This window comes from Pipistrellus kuhlii, unplaced genomic scaffold, assembly GCF_014108245.1.
Source record: "Pipistrellus kuhlii isolate mPipKuh1 unplaced genomic scaffold, mPipKuh1.p scaffold_m20_p_3, whole genome shotgun sequence".
Classification (NCBI taxonomy): domain Eukaryota; kingdom Metazoa; phylum Chordata; class Mammalia; order Chiroptera; family Vespertilionidae; genus Pipistrellus; species Pipistrellus kuhlii.
In genome coordinates, this window is record NW_023425529.1 from 186,886,609 (window position 1) to 186,905,793 (window position 19,185).

Sequence of the window (19,185 nt, forward strand, 5' to 3'; positions counted from 1 at the left end):
CTCACTGACATGAGCTTTTGGGAACAATCGGTGTTTTTCAAATGATTCAAATGGACAGAAATGAAATCCATTCACAATGTGACCTATTTTGCAAAACTTTATTGATGCCAAACACAAACTATACTTAAAACAATACTTTAATATGACATTCCATAAACCAAAGATGCAAAGTCATGGGAAGGGTCACCTTCCTAATTTCCATTGAGATAACACAGTAGCATAAAACAATCTCATCTCAGGACAACAGGTACTGCTTCAAATCTACAGACTACACAGGTGGCCCTGCCCCGGGTTCCCCAAAGCACACAGATGCACATCTGATACAAATTCATTACATAGCTTCCTATTCCCGTTCGACTTTAAGGACAATTATTGTAACTTAGCTTAATTTTACAAACAATGGGTGAAAATTTCTAAAAACCTACTTCTTTTTCCCATTCGAATAGTACAAACTATAGTTTCTTATAAAATTTGACTACACTCTGTAAATTAAAAGTGCAATAACTGGGTCTGTGTGCCCCAGGCCTGATCAGCGTTCCCACCATCTGTCCACGTAGTACAGAAGGGAAGCTCTGATTCCCCAGAAACATTTGCTCCAAGTGATCTGCCCTCTAGAGTTTCTGGGGCATCTCCAGGTGGCCTGAGGCTGAGGAACATGTCTTCCTGACATGGAGTGTCTCACTGGCCATCACCTTCTTCAGAGGAAGAGGAAAGCTTTAGGGCGTCAAGGAGGACACTCAAAGGGACACAGAGACAGGCTTCCTCTGACTTCTCAGCAGTGGGAGGGATCTGAGCAGGAGCAGTGAGCTTCTCAGCAGGAGGGTGGGAAGGAGGTGTCATGGGCATGGAGCTCCACGGTCCTTTGTCTAAGGGCTGGCCTGGAACCCCAGGAACTGGTGGGAACTGGGGCATGTGGCAGGGCTGGAGAGTCTTGAGGAGAGTGCCCTGGAGCAGAGGCTGGGGGTCAGGACTCTGTGTGCTTTTCAGGCAGGGGCTGAGTCTGGGTTTCTTTGTGGGCTTCTGGCAGGTCTGGCTGGAGGTCTGGGCAGATCTCTTGCCAAGCACCTTGATGATGAGATCAGAGTCCTGGCCCACACTGTGTGCAGCAGCGTGTTGGATGCTGTGTGAGTTCCCATCAGGGAACTTGGCCTGTGGCTTGTGGATGAGGGTTTGGTCCAGGCCCTGGGTGCTGAATGCAGATTGGGGTCTGTCATCCTTCTCATGGACACCATGGGTGGGATCCTGGACAACGTGTGTGCCTTCTGTGTGAGGGGAGTCTGTGGCAGGCCCTTCCTGTCCATTCTTTGATCCAGCAGGTAAGCAGGTGCTTCTCTCAACACCTTTGATGGGAGATGCTGTGGATGTCATGACACATTTTCTTTTTGGTGAGCAAGTGGTGAGATCAGGGTCTCCATCATATTTCCTCTTAGTGTTGTGCTCAGGTCTTTTCGTGTGTGGATCCTATAAGAGACACAACACAGATGTTACACATTTAAATTTTCTCACTATCAAGTAGAAAATAAAATTAAACCAACTACAAGGAAAACAAGATCTTGTGACATGATATGGACTGCAAAGGATAAGCCAATAACAAAAGTAAAGAAGGTGAGGCCCCTGAGCTCTGTTGGATAGAATATACAATGTCCCCTTGATACCTTGTCTAACATCAGATAAGAAAACAGGAAGTTCTCACAGCTGTCTCCTGTCTATTCTTCCAGGGAATAGACACTTCTTGGTGTTCGAAAGGCAGTGTGGGGAATAATGAGTTTGGGTAACCAATTAGAGGGAAGGGATTCTGATTTCATGATGCCTGGTTTCCAAGAAGGGATGGTGTCTGGTGGAAACATCAAATGAGACCACACCCATGCCCTCCATCAGCTTACAGGGTGGGTCAAAAGTAGGTTTACAGTTTTTGGTCCATTAAAGACAGAGCTTATTGCTGTATTATGATTTATTACTTTACCATTTTCCAAAAGAATACTGTAACCCCACTTTTCCCCCCATCCTGTATTGTTGAGACACATGCAAGTATAGGCCAAATAAAAGACATCAAGAAAAATGAATTAGGAAATTACAGTAGAGAGAGCATGGGAGTTCGAATTGAACTTTCACCATTCCCTCAGAGAGAAGACAAAAAGGGAAGAAGGGTGACCCTGATGCAATGAAAATCCCATCACCTGAGGACACTCACCCTCACAAAGGCACAGGATTCTGTCTCTTCCTTCCCATTTTGCTGGGATTTGCTTGTGGGCCTCCGAGGAAGTCTCCTGCAAGAAGCTTGTCTCTGCTCTTCATGCCTGCAACACAGCACATAACACCTGTGACACTCCATTTCTTCTCTGCAAGGAAGGCGATGCTTCCCCTGCCCCACACACCTTCCCACTTCTCATGATCCAGGGAGCAAAGTCCCATTGTTTACCAGACTAGCCTTTGCCTCAACTCAGATCCCCTTCATGTTTTTCATGAAGGGCTTTCTTTCATTCCATTTCCCCTCTGCCTGATAGCCTTATAGACTAAAGATGTTCTCAGGACCAACCCTACCACCATTCACCCTCATTGATTGCCCAGGAATTGTATGAACCTGGGAGTGTGACTGGTGAAAACATGGAGATTTTTCTCTCTGTATCTCTGAGTTTAAGTGGAGATGGCAAGGCATACAGTGTAGAGGTAAGAACACAGGCTTCTTAGATTCCGCCCCAATGTTTTCTCCACCTTCCCACAATGCTCACCATGCTCTCTGCTCAGTCTCCCTAGGAGGCCTGTTAATGCTTCCTGGTTTCTGCTGGACCCGGAGATTCCGTGGTTTCAGGTTCTCCTTCATCTTATTGGAGCCCATAGCCTGGGGGGCTAGGGCCTTATTCCTCTGCTTCAGTGGACACCTGTGGCTGCTTGCCTTGTGCCCAAATTCCCTGCAGTTCCAGCATCTCACCTGCAGGGAAAGAAGGAGGTAAGTAAATCAGCCCACAGCAGGGACATATTTCAAAGGAAATAGGAGGACAGATTATGGAGGTGTAATATTGGGTACAGAGACTGTCATACACAGGGGGCTCACCTGGTGCCCGTTATTAAGATGTTGTTGTGCATGCCAAAGCCCATATTAGTTGGGAAGGAACATGGTGAAAGGCACCCAGTTCTCAACATGAATACATAGACCCACGTGCAAAGATTTGGACACAAAATGGGCTGCACAGGACTATTTCTAGAAAGTGAGGTTTTCTCGGAGTCCCAGGGGGACTTTGTGACCCTGATGCAATAAAAGGCCAAGAACCTGAGGACACTCACCCGCACGTAGTCACAGGGTTCTGTCTTGTCCTTCCAGTTGTGCTGGGGCCCTCCTTGGGCTCTCTGTTGTAATTTCTGACGAAGATCCTGTCTGTGTTCTTCATTCCTGGAGGACACAACATAGTATATGAGTCCCTCCACTCCTGTCCCAAATGAAACAAGCCTTCCCATGGTCTAGTCCCTTTCCCTGTATTACTATGAACCAGGGCGTAGGATCTATGCATTTACTAGACTTCTCCTTGCCTCATTTCACATTCTCCCCTTTCTGTGGGCACTCAAGGATTTTTCACAAAAGACGTTACTTTCCCTCCATTGTCTCTCCGCCTGTCCTTGGTAGAGATCTACCATGTCTCACCCACCCCCACAACCATTAATTCTCAGTGACTCTCAGGAAGGGAATGAAACTCTGATGCACTCTTGGAAGCCACAGGCAGCTTTCTCAAACTCTCCAGGTCCCTGTCTTTGGTTGGAGGTGGCAATGCAGATATTGGAGAGGTAAGGGGTGCCGGTTCCCTAGATTTCCCCCCAAAGTTTGGCCTCCCTCACTCATGAAACTCACCGAACTCTCTGCTGGGTTAATCTAGCAGCCTTGTTGAAGGGCCCTCTGTTCCACAGGTCCCTCGGATTCCAAGGATTCCAGCTTTCCTTCATATCCTTGGAGCCCAGGGCATGGGGGGCTAAGGCCCCACTTTGACGCTTCATGGGACACCTGAGGCTGCTTGCCTTGTGCCCAAAGGCCCCACATTTCCAACATCTCACCTGGAGGAGAGAAGAAGCTCAGAGAGTCAGTTCAAAACACAGGCACATTTCAAAGGGGAACAGCAGGAGGTGGAATACGGGTCACCCCAGGGAGGGCTCACCAGGTAGCTATTGCTTAAGGTCTTAGGGTGGATCCCAAAGCCCAGGTTAGTTTGGAAGGAACATAGGAGAAAGGATGGAAGGGATGAACATTAATATATAGAACCAAGTGGAAAGTTGTGGACAAAAAAGCAGGCTGCACAGAACACTATAAAGAAGTGAGGTTGTTCCTTCAAACTCAAAGGGACCAGTCAGACAGGTGAGGATGTCCTAGGTTAGGGGACCATTGCGTGGGAAATGACACCCCACTTAGGGACACAGAATTTGTCTTGTCCAAACTCTGACTCTGTCATCAAGGCCACCATTTCCCCAGGTCCTCCACAGAGTCAGGCTTCTACTCACCCTAGGATTGTCCTCCTCCGGTGGGGGAGCCTGGTGTGCTCCTGGGGCCCTCTGTGGCTGCTTCCCTTTCTTGGCCATAAGGGTCTGATGGGCGCAGGTTCTGGGTCACAGCCTTCTTTGTGATACACCACCCACGACCTTCAAGTCTTCCTGTCTCAGCTAAGGACTTGCAAATCTCCTGAGGAAAAAGGAAAGAGAAAAGTTTCAAAATCGCATACAGGGCAACCTGCTCTGGCATGGTCAGTCTATTTCAAATCTGCCCAAGAGACCTCATGCCCTCAGGGAAAACATCTCTGTCTACCCTGTGACCTCTCCTTCTGAGTCCTTTGTCTGTCCTCTCATGATTTCCTTCCCCAGGGCAGGACTCTAAGGTGACACAGCTGAGACTCACCTGCTAAATGGGATGTGCATGCATAAAGGAGGGATTTCAAAGTGGAGACTGGGATTAATTCTATCCTCCGTGTCCTAGTATGGGCCAGAAAAGACAATATTTCTCGGGGCTTTCACCATCATCAAAGCATTTGGGATTGTGGGAGACTTTCTCAAAAATCAAAGGAAAATATGCTCCCCTCTGGAAAATTCAAAGTTCCCAATGCACCGATGAGGAGGCAAATTTCAAATATTGATAAAACTCACCCAGATGGAAATATGTTCTGCTCCGCTAGTCTGGAAGCGTCACAAATGAGATTGTGGACGGCTTTTATGTTTGTTTACCTTATCTAATATTTTTTAATCTATATTCATGGCCCATAATTATCTAGTTTCTAGTAAATGTGAATGAATATATTTGAACTAAGTCTGAATAAATCAAATATATTGAAGTCCCCATAGTTCAATCTAGCAACTTTCCATTACTGCTTACCCACAAACTCTCACAAATTACAATGCTTAAGTGCTTTTTTTTTTTTTAACTTATTCCTAGTGTTATAATGAGCATGGAGAAATGCAATTTGTCCTTATAGGATGGACTGTGCTAGGAGAGAATTCTGACCCACTGCCTAAAATCCAATCACTCACAAGTTTTCTTTAGTTTCTCATCATTGTGATGGAAAATCCGAATTAAAGGACTCAACTGAAATGAAACCAGCCAAGCAGGTGTCGCTCAGACTTGGAGCATCCAGACAGGAACCGAGAGGTCACCTGTTCCAGTCCCTTTCCTGGCACAAACCCGAGTTGGGGGTTCCATCCCCAGAAGGAGGGGTGCTTGGAGGCGGCCAATAGATATCTCCCCATTATCCATGTCTCTGGATCTAGCCCTCTCCCTCCCTCTTCCTCTAAAGCCAATAAAATCTACTTTTAGGAAAAGAAAAGGTTAAAGGAAGGTCACCCACCTGCAATGTCAGTTAGCTCCTCAGTCCGTGAAAAAATCCTCAGGACAGCGAGTGCTGGCCCAGCTTCTCCGGATCCGCTGCTGCTTCCACGGAGACGGTCTGAGACAGACTGGCAGAAGCCCGAGTCCGGCTGGACTTTTATGCTGTTTTCAGGGGAGTGGGCGGTGCCTACCCAATTAGCATAATCTCGTGGAGGTACACAGGACTGGACGTGATTTGCTCTTCTGAGTCGTTTAGCGTTTTCAGTCATTTACACATGACTCTCCGATGTACGTTCTTTAAGGAAAAGGAACCTTTGTGGTTACACCTGCTGTTTTCTTCAATGCTTTGCCTTGTTGAAAGAGATGCCACTCATGGGAGAGAATGTGTCTCAGAATACATTGAGCCGAAACAGGTTTGGCTCCGTGGATAGAGCGTCAGCCTGCGGGCACAAGGGTCCCGGGTTTGATTCCAGTCAAGGGCATGTACCTTGGTTATAGGCACATCCCCAATGGGAGGTGTGCTGGAGGCAGCTAATCGATGTTTCCCTTTTTTTAATATATATACTTTTATTTTCAGAGAGGAATGGAGAAGGAGAGATAGAAATATCAATGATTAGAGAGAATCACTAATTGGCTGCCTCCTGCACATCCCACATTGGAAATCAAGCCTACAACCTGGGTATATGCCCTGACCAGGAATCAACCAAAACCTCCTGGTTCATAGGTTGATGTTCAACCACTGAGCCATCCCCGCTGGGCTAAATATATTAACTTTTAATTGTCATAATATTATTTGAGGTAGCTACTGTTGTTATTCTCTCTTTTTAAAAAATAAGAAAAAGTGAGGAAGAGGGTTCTGCTCATTGGGATGGGATATACATTGATAACAAGTGTCATCTTTCAAATACAATAGAAGTTTATACCTCACCTAAGAGTTCAAAGTGTGTCTTTCAAGTCATCAGATGACTTTCCTTTACTGGTGATCCAGAGGCCTGGGTCCCTTCCATCTTGTGGTTCAATCACCACCTACAGTTTCACCAACTGCATCCTGCTTTTGATGGTTGTGATATACTAATCCTCCAATCACATAAGCCTTTGTTTCATCTAATTCCTTCAGTACATTAGGTGAATCTGATGAAAGACAAATCAGATCTTCTTTCTTTGTGAATTCAATATAGTGTTCTGGTTTAATGTGGATATCCTTCCATTTGACCCATCCTTTGTCATTTTCATCCATGTTCTTTTTCAACTGGCCTCCGTGGCTTGTCAAGTGAAACTGCACAGAATGCAGTGCTCGTTGATTTTCTGCATAACGTGATTGAATCTGCTTAGGAAGTTTCTTAATGTCCTTTAATACCATCAAGCTGTCAAAACTACAGTCAATGATAAGGCTAAGCGTGCTGTGAACATCTCTTCGAATATGTTTTCTATCATTTCCATCTGAGTTTGATTCCAGTTGACACTGCCACTCCAATTGTTTGCTCTTGTGTTTTTCCTTCCTCTTTTGTCGAGCTGAGGGGTTTTCAGGGAGCCTGAGAGCATGCTCAGAAAGCCCTTCTGGAGTGGTCTTGGTACCGCTCATGAGTCCTCCTTCTGAAACTGCAACTCCCAGAGGCAGCGATGGCAGCTATGCATAGGCGGCTTGGGTGTTATGTCTCCAATGTTTTTCTTTCATCAATGTTTCTCTCTAAACCTCTCCCTTCCTTTCTATTAAAAAAAATCAATAAAATATATATTTTTTTAAAAAGAATACATGCCAAAACCGGTTTGGCTCAGTGGATAGAGCATCAGTCTGTGGACTGAAGGGTCCCGGGTTCGATTCCGGTCAGGGACATGTGCCTTGGTTGCGGGCACATCCCTGGTGGGGGGTGTGCAGGAGGCGGCTGATCGATGTTTATCTCTCATCGATGTTTCTAGCTTTCTATCCCTCTCCCTTCCTCTCTGTGAAAAATCAATAACATATATTTTTAAAAAAGAAATTAAAAAATAAAAAAAGGATACATTGAGCCCACAGAGCTCTGGCAAGAAGTCCACCCTCAGTGTGTGCAACCCACGAAGTGGTCGACCTGCAGAGCTCTCAGGTTTCCAACTGTGGGGCAATGGAAAATCACATAGACTAGAGGAATGCCTTAATACATACAATGACATTCACAACACAGGGAAAATATGTGACCGTGGGAAACCCTTCAGTCATATTTTCAACCTCAGATGGCAGAACATGACTCAGCCTAGAGAGAAACCATGTGAATGTCATCCATGTGGGGAAGGCCTTTGGTAAAGGTCTGAGCTTAGAAACCACAATCCAATGCACAATGGAGAGCAGCCTTATGAGTGTGGGAAAGCCTTCAGTCATGGTTTTTCCTTAGACAGCATGAGACCATCCACACAGGAAAGAAACCATATGAATTTTCCGTATGTGACAAAGCTTTCAATCAAAGATCTTACCTTAGGAAAAAAGGAGGGAATCCATCCTTCGAAGAAACGTTATGAGTGTCATTAGTCAAAAGCTCTGGCCTTAGCCAGCCCCTTAGAATCCATCTGGAGGAGAAACACATGTATGGCCCATGTATGGGAAGGCTTTCAGTCAAAAGTCTGAGCTTACACATTATAACAGAGTACACACTAGAGAGAACCACGTGAATGTGGTCAGTGTGGGAATGCCTTTAGTCAGCATGCTAATCTAATAAGACATGAGAGAACTCACATTGGAGAACAGCACATCAGCTCTGTGGGAAGACCTCTAGTCATTGTTCTTACCTAGAGGACTCTTCTCATGACTTTGCCCCTTTTTTATGAAATATTATATTAAATTTCTGGTGTACCATTTTTTGTTTGCTATTAATAAAATTCTGCAAAATATGTCACATCATGACTTCTTTTAATCCCAGTAATATATTTCAGGTCAGCTCTTTATTGGTATCTCAGATTTTTCCATCTTTCCTTTTATCTTTATATCTACAGGTCCCACGGAAAACTCCAGCCACAAGTGGTAGCATACCATCGTGTCCAATGGCCTGCTTGAGTTCCAAGACAGAGAATGTTCCCTTTACATAGAATGCACTCAGAAAGACCTACCAGTGAATAAAGGAGTGGATGGAGCTAACATACTTTCACACAGTCCTTTTTGATGTCATTAAATGAGAGTTGTAACTGGATATTAGTCTGAAAAATCCAATCACAGTGAACAGGGTGTGACCAATCCAATCACAGTGAACCGTAATCAGTTTACGTTCATTGTTATTTCCTGGATTAGGGTGTCTCCTACGATGCTAGCACTGACAGGATTTACTGTCTTCCCAAGATAAAAAGGGAGTCAGATAGCAAACCAATTCACTTGCCACTAGACGAGGGAACTGAAGATTTTGGGACACTGGAAGAACAGGACTGGCTGCTTTGTGGAACTGGCCTCAGCATCCATTTGGCTCCACCGTCTCCTCCAGTCTTCCATCTGGTGAGTTCTCTAAACACTACAATGCAAGCTGGCCACATTCCCTTAAAATTATATGGAATATAAAAGCAGCTTCTCATGACCTTCAAATTTTATTGGGTCAATACTCATTCACTTCTTCAGTTCTGATAGTGGACTGTGTGTGCCTCTTTTTCACTTTTGTCTTGAATCAATTTGCAATTTTTAATGCTTACCCCAAGATCCTAGATCTTGCTGCCCAACATAGTACTTGCCAACTGCATGGGATGCAAGATTTAAATTAATGAAATGAAATAGCTAAACTTCAGACCCCCGATAGCACTGGCCCAAGGCCCAGTGTTCTATAATAAGAGAGCCTGGCAGTGATAGTCTGCCACATGCTATAGGGCAGTGGTTGCCACCAGTAGTCCGAGGACCACAAGTTGACAATCACTGCTGTAGGGCATTTCCTTCCCTCGGAAAGTGCTGTTGGCACTTTTTTCTATATCTTATGTTTTTGTCCTTTTTATACTTGTACATGCTTTATTTTTTGCTTCTCTGAATTAATTTCCTTTCATGTGTTTCATCATGTGACATTTTTTCATTTTGTTTCTCAAATGTCTTGAGATATGTGCTTATATTTATTTTAATCATTTAAAAATTAACATATTTTTAAAAAAATAAAAAATTAACATATTTAATCATTTAAAAATTAACATAATTGTTCATGAATATTGCTTTAGCTTTGTTCCCTTTGTGCTTATGCATAAGATAACTGTATTTCTATGTTGGTCCTTTTTCATATCCTCAAGGGTCTTGTTAAATTTATCAGCCTTTTCTAGGAAATTCTTGAAAAACCTTATAACCATGGTTTTGAACTCTATAACCAGTCTTTTTTTCTCCATTTCTTTTGTTTGAGATCTGTTTCCTTGTCTCCTCATTTCCGCTGCTTCCCAGAGTTGGTAGGGTGGCTTTATGTGTTTGGTGTCCTATATGACCCGGTGGGTCAGCCTCCCCAGTAACCTGAGGTAGACACTCTTGGTGCTCCCTTTGTGGACTGCGTGTACAGCCTTGTTGTAGTTAAGTCTTGATTGTTGTTGGTAACACTGGGAGGAATTGACCTCCAGGACAATTGGATGTGAATATCAGCTGTGTCTACGCCAGGATACACGTGTCATCCTGACGTCACTAGGACACGTGTCCCTCTCCCTGGTTTAGGCAAAAGATGGTCAGTATATTTGCAGGAACTAATGAATAGTTTAGAACTATTATGTATGTTTTGTTAGTTCTTCTAAAGATTGTTACTGTAGCAATAGTTTTAAAATAAATTTAATTCCATTCCCAGAGATAAGTTTCAAATACCTCCACACTGGAGTCCACCACAGAATAGGTTTACTTTTATTTCCTTCTGGTAATATACATCCTCCCAAGTTTCTGGCACCGTCTCTATGTGACCATTGAATTATGGTCACATTGGCCAAAGCCGGTTTGGCTCGGTGGTAGAGCGTCGGTCTGCGGACTGAAAGGTCCCAGGTTCGATTCCGGTCAAGGGCATGTACATTGGCTGCGGGCACATCCCTGGTAGGGGATGTGCAAGAAGCAGCTGGTCGATGTTTCTCTCTCATCGACGTTTCTAGCTCTCTATCTCTCTCCCTTCCTCTCTGTAAAAAATCAATAAAATATATTTTTTTTAAAAAAGAAGAATTATGGTGACATTGCCTTCTGGGTATGATTACAAAGGTCTTCTCTAAGTCTATCTCTTGTTTTGCAATATTTTAAAAAGAATCTCCATATTGAGCCAAAACCGGTTTGGCTCAGTGGTAGAGCGTCGGTCTGCGGACTGAAAGGTCCCAGGTTCGATTCCGGTCAGGGGCATGTACATTGGTTGTGGGCACATCCCCAATAGGGGGTGTGCAGGAGGCAGTTGGTTGATGATTCTCATCGACGTTTCTAGCTCTCTATCTCTCTCCCTTCCTCTCTGTAAAAAATCAATAAAATATATATTTTTTAAAAAGAGTCTCCATATTGAGAGTCATGGCTGGATTCTTTCCAGGCATTCTCCGATACCTCATGTGGGTGAGAGAACATCACCCACATTTTCCTCCAGCTTGTATAATGATATCCAAATGATTCTTCACCTTTGAATTTCAATGGAATTGTGACTTCTGTTAATTTTTTAGTCTTCATTGTTGAAAGTATTACATAAGTCCCCCTTCCTCCCTCCCCCATTGATCTCTTCTGAGCTGCCCTTCCCCCACCCCAGGCCTTCACTACTCTACTGTCCGTGTCTTGTTTTTGTGTGTGTATATATATATATATATATATATATATATATACTTAAAAGTGTTTGGTTGAGCTTCTCCCACCCACCCTTCCCAGTCTTCCTTCTGAGAAATTATTAATGAGGGAAGGCCTAGGGAGGGTCCTGAGGTACTATTGCAGGTCAGACCTATTAGTGCTGTGTTACCCTAAAGGAATTGGAGCCCAGGACTCACACAATAAAATTAAAGGACAGCTATTCCATTTTCTAGTTGTAGAGCTTTGTCATGTCACTAGAGATTTTGGAACCTATGTATATGACATTTTAAAATATGTAAATAAACCATAATTAGCATGACTATTGTGGAAATATAGTAAGGAAATATGTAAATCTGTAAGTGCACCATCACATTTAATCCCAATTTAACTTTTCCCCCTAGGCCTCAAGTAGAAATGTGTGAATTAATTGTTCTTTGTTTATGATCAGTTTTCATTATTTGTCCATAAAATACATTTAATTCTGATTGGTTAGGGGAGAAATTATAGATTGTAAACCTTTTCTGTCACACACAAATACATAGTCATTAGCTAAGGAATGTAAGTACAGAATTGGATTTGAGGGTATCAGCTACCACTTAACCAGTTACCAGATGGATCAAGTAGATTTCCTCATCAAGCCCAGCCATTCTTTACTCTCTGATCCCTCTTGACCTGAGAACTGAGGCAATACATGACATTAACTCTGTGACTAGTGTATGTCCTCCTGCTACTTTCTGATGTTGGAGATTTTAAGGGCTTAACTGCTTGGAGAACCATGCAGGTGCATAAGGCAATAATAATGACACCTAAGAAATTCCACAGTGCTTACCTGCAGGTGGAAACCAATGTCTACATAAGGCATGAGTCACGGATCTATACACTTTGGATTCAGGGAGGGACTTGAATAATTGTAGATGCCATAGGCTCATTAACATATCACACTCAATATTCATCTTGTTCCTTTCTGTAAGATATCTGTAATTTGACCTTCTTTATAGCAACCACAGCTACAGCCCTATTGCAATTGACCCTAAAGAGCAGAGATCTTGGCATGTTATTCTGAGAGTTCAACACCGGTTTCACTTTGTTAGGCCAGAAGTAGGGAACATACCCAGGTGAACACTGGGCCTTTCTGACAGATGGGTCTGGAAATTATGCACAAGACTAGCATCTCATGGCTTTTTCTCTGTCCCCAGCTTTCCTTCCTTAGTGCTTGGACTGTCTGTGGGTGAAAACCCAGAGAACGACACCTGGCGACTAGTTCATTGACCATGGAGCCACAGGTGAGTAGAGAATATGTCTTTCTATGGAAATTACATCCCAGGGCCTTTAGATGGGCAAATGTCTCCTACCCTGTTTCCCCAAAAATAAGACAATGTCTTATATTAATTTTTTCTCCCAAAGTTGCACTAGGTCTTATTTTCAGGGGATGTCTTATCTTTCCATGTGCTAGGTCTTATTTTCGGAGGATGTCTTATTTTTGGGGAAACACGGTATTGGCATGGGTGTCTTAAGTATAACCAGGTAGTGTTCAGGCATCTGAGTTCCAATTAGGTTTGCCTAGAATAACGGGATAGATATCAGCGGTCAGGAACTCATCAATAGGGAATCTCCTTCTCAACATTGCACAGATTTATGACAGGCTACACTAGCCTTGCTTGTTTACAGAAGAGATCAGAGAAGTTCTCTTCAATCCATTCCATAGGGTCAGTGGCCAACCTCAAACACACTATCCATGTCTTTGGTTGAAATGAGCTTGGGGTGATGATGCTTGCAAGCGACAGAAACCCACAAAGAATAGAACATAATAGTCCATTGTGGGGGCACCTGTGTGAGCACATGAGTACAATTAATCCAGTGTTTCAAGACCCAAGGTGAGGGCTGCTCAGTGTGGAGAGGAGCAAGACAATAGATAAATTATTTTTATTTTCCCCGTTTTTTGAACTGACAATGATAAGAACGCATTTGCACTTTTGAAATTTTATAAGATGTGTAACTAAAACTACAATTCCTTCTCTTACCCCTGAATCCCACTTTTACCTCATAGAAATTAATGGGCAGGGAGTAGGATTTCCTTAATTGTGGCACCCATGAAGGAGAAGGGATATAGTAGGTAGAGAAACAGCTGGGTCCTTGGTAAATTTTTGGAAAAATACATAGATTGAACCAAATTATGAGGCTTCTGTTATCCTTTTAGAACAATACAAGATAATTCTACCAGGAAAATAGTAATAATTGGTTATGATGACCCAGACAAAGTCGAGAATGGGAAGCCTCATTCCACAGAATGGTCAGGCTAGGACTGGCCTTAAACACAGCCCCTCACAGCCCTGGCTTGTGCTGCTGACCATCTGAACTGTTGTTTGTTCTGAACACCTGATTTCTGTAGAAATAAAACAGAAAATGTCTACTGGTACCAAGCTCTGTATAAACCTGCTCAGTTCTTTTTTTTTTTTTTTTTAATATATTTTATTGATTTTTCACAGAGAGGAAGAGAGATGGGTAGAGAGTTAGAAACATTGATGAGAGAGAATCATCCATCAGCTGCCTCTTGCACACCCCCACTGGTGATGTGCCTGAAACCAAGGTTCATGCCCTTGACCTGAATCGAACCTGGGACCTTTCAGTCCGCAGGCCAATGCTCTATCCACTGAGCCAAACCTGTTTCGGCTAAACCTGCTCAGTTCTGAGTAATGTCTAGTATTTTATGCAGGTTTGCTAGACAAGAAACATTTCGTACATTAGGATATTAAATGTTTCAACATTTAGAAGCAATGACACCAGTTTATAGATGAGGAAACAAAAGTTCCTCTATGTACATGATCCAACCAATGGTCATGTCACAAATGTATCCCAACATGGACATTGTTGTGCTGTGATGAATTTATGTATTTACTTGAAATTAATGGAAAAGAGAGTTTGTGTTATGAATTTATAAGTGACTATTTTATAATCACCTGTCCAGATATCCTAATGATCAGGATACTGAAAAAAATCTCAGGCTGTGTAAAACCACACCACATGTGATTTTTCTTTAAAACAAATTATTATGAATTTAGAGTGTGTACACTTCTAAAAATGTGTCTGATAGGCAGATAGCAGCTCAGCACTCACAGTGATCTGAATGGAACCCTAAACACAGACTGACCTTTGCATACACCCAGCTCCCCATCATTCCTCAATGCTATCATCCCAACCCTCCTCCTCCGCACACTGTGCTCTGTTTAACCTGGGATGTCCATGATGTTTCAGGAATCGGTGACCTTCAAGGATATAGCTATTGACTTCACCCAGGAAGAGTGGGACCTGCTGGCCACACCCCAGAGAAAGCTGTACAGAGATGTGATGCTGGAGAACATCAGTCACCTGGCTTCTGTGGGTGAGTCTTGAAACTTGTATGTATGTTTGCATGTGTGTGAAAGTATTCATATATGTAAGTGTCCATTCCTTCGTATATTGAGCAAGTACATAGAACAGCTGCCACTATTCCACTCCAGATACTGTCCTGATTCATAACTCACATAAGGAATATTTTTTTTTTTACATTTTGTTTTCATCTCCACACTAGACTGTCATCTTGACCACAACTTAATATCATTTTGCAACTCTGTCTCCAACACTCAAATTATAGAAGAGAAATCACTGGATTTTGTTCACCCATAATTAATTTACCAAATACTTAAAAATAGGTTGAGTGTATTTGGAAAAGGGCAGATTATTGAAAATATGATCATTTTGATTACTCTTATGGAAATTATGTTGAGGAGGTTTGGTTTGAAAATAATATTAAACCCACTCTGGAGCCATTAACCTCTCACATTTTGAGAAAACTAAGTATTCTGACTTCAGACTTTGAAATTGGTCATGGGTATATTCATCTAGCAGTCTTCTCTGGTTTTGCCACCAGTCTGTATTTTCTTCATGTTGAGTCAAGGGCCTTCGGTGGTTTCTCTAGAATATGTTGTTACCAGGACTGTCCTTCAATCCCTCTTTGTTCCTCCTCAGTAACCTGGTTTAGACTTCGTAACAGCAATGGTTAATTTGCACAGGACTCAAAATCCATGTACCTTTCCTCCACAAACAGAGTATCCGATCTGCAACGCAGGCGTGACTTTCCAGCTGAAGCCAGGAGAAGAGCTGAGGAGTGAAGGGACTGGCTTTCCCCAGGGCCAGATGGCAGGTGAGCAGCAGGGGTGGGGGCTCGAGTGTGAGGAGGTGCCTGTCAGTGACTGAATGCACCCTTAGAATACCAAGTGACAGCTTGAATATTAGGAAATGAGTTATACACCCCAAAATCCAAGGGAGGGGAACCAGAAAAGACTCCTCATCTTATCATGTCTTGCATATCATAAGGCAGGTGTCCTTCCTCCAGTTTTCTTTCCATTTTAGGGGAAAGAATCAACGTGTACTTCTTGCAGTTGAACTTTGACATAGTGATTCCTGTTGAGATAATCCCTTTTAAGGTTTTACCACCATAGGCAGACACAGAATCTCTGCAGCACTTCCTGCTTTCATGTCTTATTTTTATTTTTCCCTAATTTTCAATTGAGTTTACATTGTTTGTACTAGCTAGACTATTTCTTTGGATGTTTTCTCTAATGAAGTGCCAGGTTTGAAAACATACATATATTGATCTTGGTTCACATGTATATTTTTTTCTCCCACTAAAGCCGTTGTAACAAGTTACACTTTTTCATTCCCCTTAGGCATGAGAGATCCCCTTAAAAGACCAGAGACAATATTAATGCAGCGGCTCAGCAAGAAGGGCATGTCCCCCACCATGCCAATGGTAAGGCTAATAGATGTGAAATTAATCATCCAAATTAAATATGTGGCGATGAGATAAGTTAGTCATGAACGCAACTGCCTGAATGGAATTACATAGTTAATTTAGGATTAAGCTTTTTCCAAGCAAAAACTTTTTGATAGTTTGAAATCAGGGAAGAAATTAGAAGAGCCAAAACAATTATCTGAGTATTAAACAGAGATAATATCATAAAATCAGTTCGTTAGCTACTTGTTGAAACATACTATAATCTTCCAAATTTATCTAATAACTCTCTGATTGTGATACTAAAAAGAGAGAATATGAGAATATTTGTGCTTGCCAAGTCACAGAACATGTGCGTGCTTGAAGTATTTTCACCAGAGACAATTACTGACTGACATTTAGAACTGATATGTGAGCAAGAAATGTATGGGTGTATGTGAGCAAATCATTTACATCTTGTCATCTCTGTTCACAAAGCAGAATATGAATTCATACCTGGCCTGTTCCTATGAATGTGTTTAAAAGGCATAACACCGGTTCCACACTCACAGTAACCTAAGTAGAACCCCAAATACAGATATTTCCATACACCCAGCTCCCCACCATTCCTCAATGCTGTCATCCCAACCCTCCTCCTCCGCACTCTGGCAGGAAGCGCTCCGTTTAATCTGGGATGTCCATGTTTTAGGAATCAGTGACCTTTGAGGATGTGGCTGTTGACTTCACCCAGGAGGAGTGGGCCCTGCTGGACACTCCTCAGAAGAAGTTGTACAGAGATGTGGTGCTGGAGAACATCAGCGACCTGGTCTCTATGGGTGAGTCCTAAAACATGTGTGTGTGTGTGTGTGTGTGTGTGTGTGTGTGTGTGTGCGCGCGCGCGTGCGCAGATGTGTCTGTATATGTAAGGTGGTAAGTGTATCTATGTATGTAAGTGTCCATTCCTTCAGACATAGAACAGCTGCTACTATCTTGCTCCAGGCACTGCCCTGGTTCTCTCATAACCATCATATCTGCTTAGAAGGAGGTTTGTGTTTTTACATTTTGTTTTCATCTCCACATTAAAATTTCATCTTGACCACAAGTTCATATCACTTTGCGACTCTGTCTCCAACACTCAAATTATAAAAGAGAAATCAATGGATATCGTTAATCTATATTAAAAACTTTAAACTACTTGTTATGTTCTTGTGTACTTGGAGACTTAAGAGAAGAGTATTGAAAGTAAGAACATTTTAACTACTGTTATGGAAATTATGTTTATTGGGTTCTGTGTGAAAATAATACTGAACCCACTGTGGAGACATTAACCTCTCACATTTTGAGAAAACTGAACTTGATCATGGAAATAAATATCAATCAGTATTTCCTGCATTGGCCACATGTCTGTGTTTCTTCCTGGTTTGATACAGGACCTGCAATGCTTTCTCTAGAGAAAGCGTTGTTGCCAAGACCCGCCTTCATTCACCTCTGTGTTCCTCGTCAGTAATCTATCTTAGACGTGTTAACTGCAATGGTTGCTTTGCTCAGGACTCATAATCCATTTACCTTTCTTCCACAAACAGGGTATCGAATCTGCAACTTGGGTGTGACTTTCCAGCCCGAACAAGGACAGCTGAAGAGTGAAGGGACTGGGTTTCCCCAAGGCCAGATGGCAGGGGAAAGTACTGAGTTGAGTGATGAATTTACTCATAGATCATCTGTGAATCGACATTCTTTAATTCATATAAGAAAGAAACCTCATGTGAGCCAGCAGCGTGGAAAGTCACCTAGAGAAGAGTCATGCCTTCGTAGATACAATGAAAGTCACACCAGGGGTAATATATGTAAATGTGGGAAAGGCTTTAGTAGTGTCTTCAGCCTCAGACGACACAAGATGATTCACAGTGAAGAGAAACCATTTAAATGTAATGTATGTGGGAAAGGCTTTTTGCAAAAGTCTGACCTTAGAAACCACAAACGAATGCACACTGGAGAAAAGCCTTATAAGTGTGATGAGTGTAGGAAAACCTTCAGTCAGAGTTCTTACCTTAGACAGCATGTAGCAATTCACACAGGAGAGAAACCATATGAATGTCCCCTATGTGACAAAGCTTTCAGTCAAAGATCTTACCTTAGAAAACATGAGAGAATCCATCCCGGGGAGAAACTGTATAAATGTCATCAGTGTGGGAAATCCTTTAATCAAAGTTCTGGCCTTAGCCAGCACAAGAAAATTCACAGTGGGGAGAAACCACATGTATGTTCCATATGTGATAAGGCTTTCAGTCAAAGTTCTGAGCTAACACGTCACAAAAGAACACACACCGGAGAAAAACCATATGAATGTAGTCAGTGTGGGAATGCCTTCAGTCAACAAGCTAATCTCACAAGACACCAGAGGACCCACACTGGAGAACAGCCTTATGCATGTAAGCTTTGTGGCAGAGCCTTTAGTCATTCTTCTTCCCTTAGAAGGCATGAGGGAACCCAACACAGGAGAGAAAATCATGAAAGCCTTCAGTAGATAGTCTGACCTGGCTGCACAAGAGATGGCATTGCACACGTAATAAATGTGGAAGAACATCAATCATAGCTTTATAATTTAAACCCACCAGCACAAGTTTTCACACACACACACACACACACACACACACACACACAGCATATACATTCACACATGAAAGAAACCCTCAGTAAACAATGTCTAAAAATCTATGTATCACCAACTTGTTAAAGAATTCTCCAACACACAACTCAGCAAATAATTGATCTTTTGAGGAAATAAAAATTGTCAATAAAACTTGTGGCATCAGATGTAAGAGGCTAACATTGATCTGGAAACATTCTATGTGAAATTTTGTAAGAAATTCAATTTTAAATATAGCAACAATAAAATCTGTTGCTTAAAAAGGCTGTCTATTGGTGTTCTACTTTTCC

General features: G+C 42.5%; 2 protein-coding genes across 2 annotated transcripts; one reads left to right on the forward strand and one right to left on the reverse strand.

Annotated features, from left to right (window-relative positions):
* Positions 1-85: 85 nt before the first annotated feature.
* Positions 86-4,653, reverse strand: LOC118729737 (putative protein FAM90A20P). The gene is made up of 6 exons (XM_036457154.2): positions 4,483-4,653; positions 3,842-4,041; positions 3,283-3,388; positions 2,730-2,929; positions 2,192-2,297; positions 86-1,461 (listed from the first exon to the last, which is right to left on the reverse strand). The coding sequence occupies exons 1-6, from the start codon at positions 4,558-4,560 to the stop codon at positions 679-681; spliced, it is 1,473 nt and encodes a 490-aa protein (XP_036313047.1). The 5' UTR covers positions 4,561-4,653; the 3' UTR covers positions 86-678.
* Positions 4,654-14,722: 10,069 nt separating this feature from the next.
* On the forward strand, positions 14,723-18,779 carry LOC118729738 (zinc finger protein 239-like). The gene is made up of 2 exons (XM_036457155.1): positions 14,723-14,877; positions 17,832-18,779. The coding sequence occupies exons 1-2, from the start codon at positions 14,733-14,735 to the stop codon at positions 18,770-18,772; spliced, it is 1,086 nt and encodes a 361-aa protein (XP_036313048.1). The 5' UTR covers positions 14,723-14,732; the 3' UTR covers positions 18,773-18,779.
* The last annotated feature ends 406 nt before the right edge of the window (positions 18,780-19,185 follow it).

What these genes read in the sequence shown, in the direction of transcription:
- LOC118729737 (XM_036457154.2), bottom strand. Translation starts at nt 4,560, where the DNA reads ATGGCCAAGAAAGGGAAGCAGCCACAGAGGGCCCCAGGAGCACACCAG. An exon ending in TTAACCCAGCAGAGAGTTCG is followed by an intron (nt 3,389 to 3,841) that starts GTGAGTTTCATG and finishes TGTGTCCTCCAG; the next exon opens with GAATGAAGAACACAGACAGG. An exon ending in AACCCTGTGACTACGTGCGG is followed by an intron (nt 2,930 to 3,282) that starts GTGAGTGTCCTC and finishes CTTTCCCTGCAG; the next exon opens with GTGAGATGCTGGAACTGCAG.
- LOC118729738 (XM_036457155.1), top strand. Translation starts at nt 14,733, where the DNA reads ATGTCCATGATGTTTCAGGAATCGGTGACCTTCAAGGATATAGCTATT. An exon ending in CAGTCACCTGGCTTCTGTGG is followed by an intron (nt 14,878 to 17,831) that starts GTGAGTCTTGAA and finishes TTCCACAAACAG; the next exon opens with GGTATCGAATCTGCAACTTG.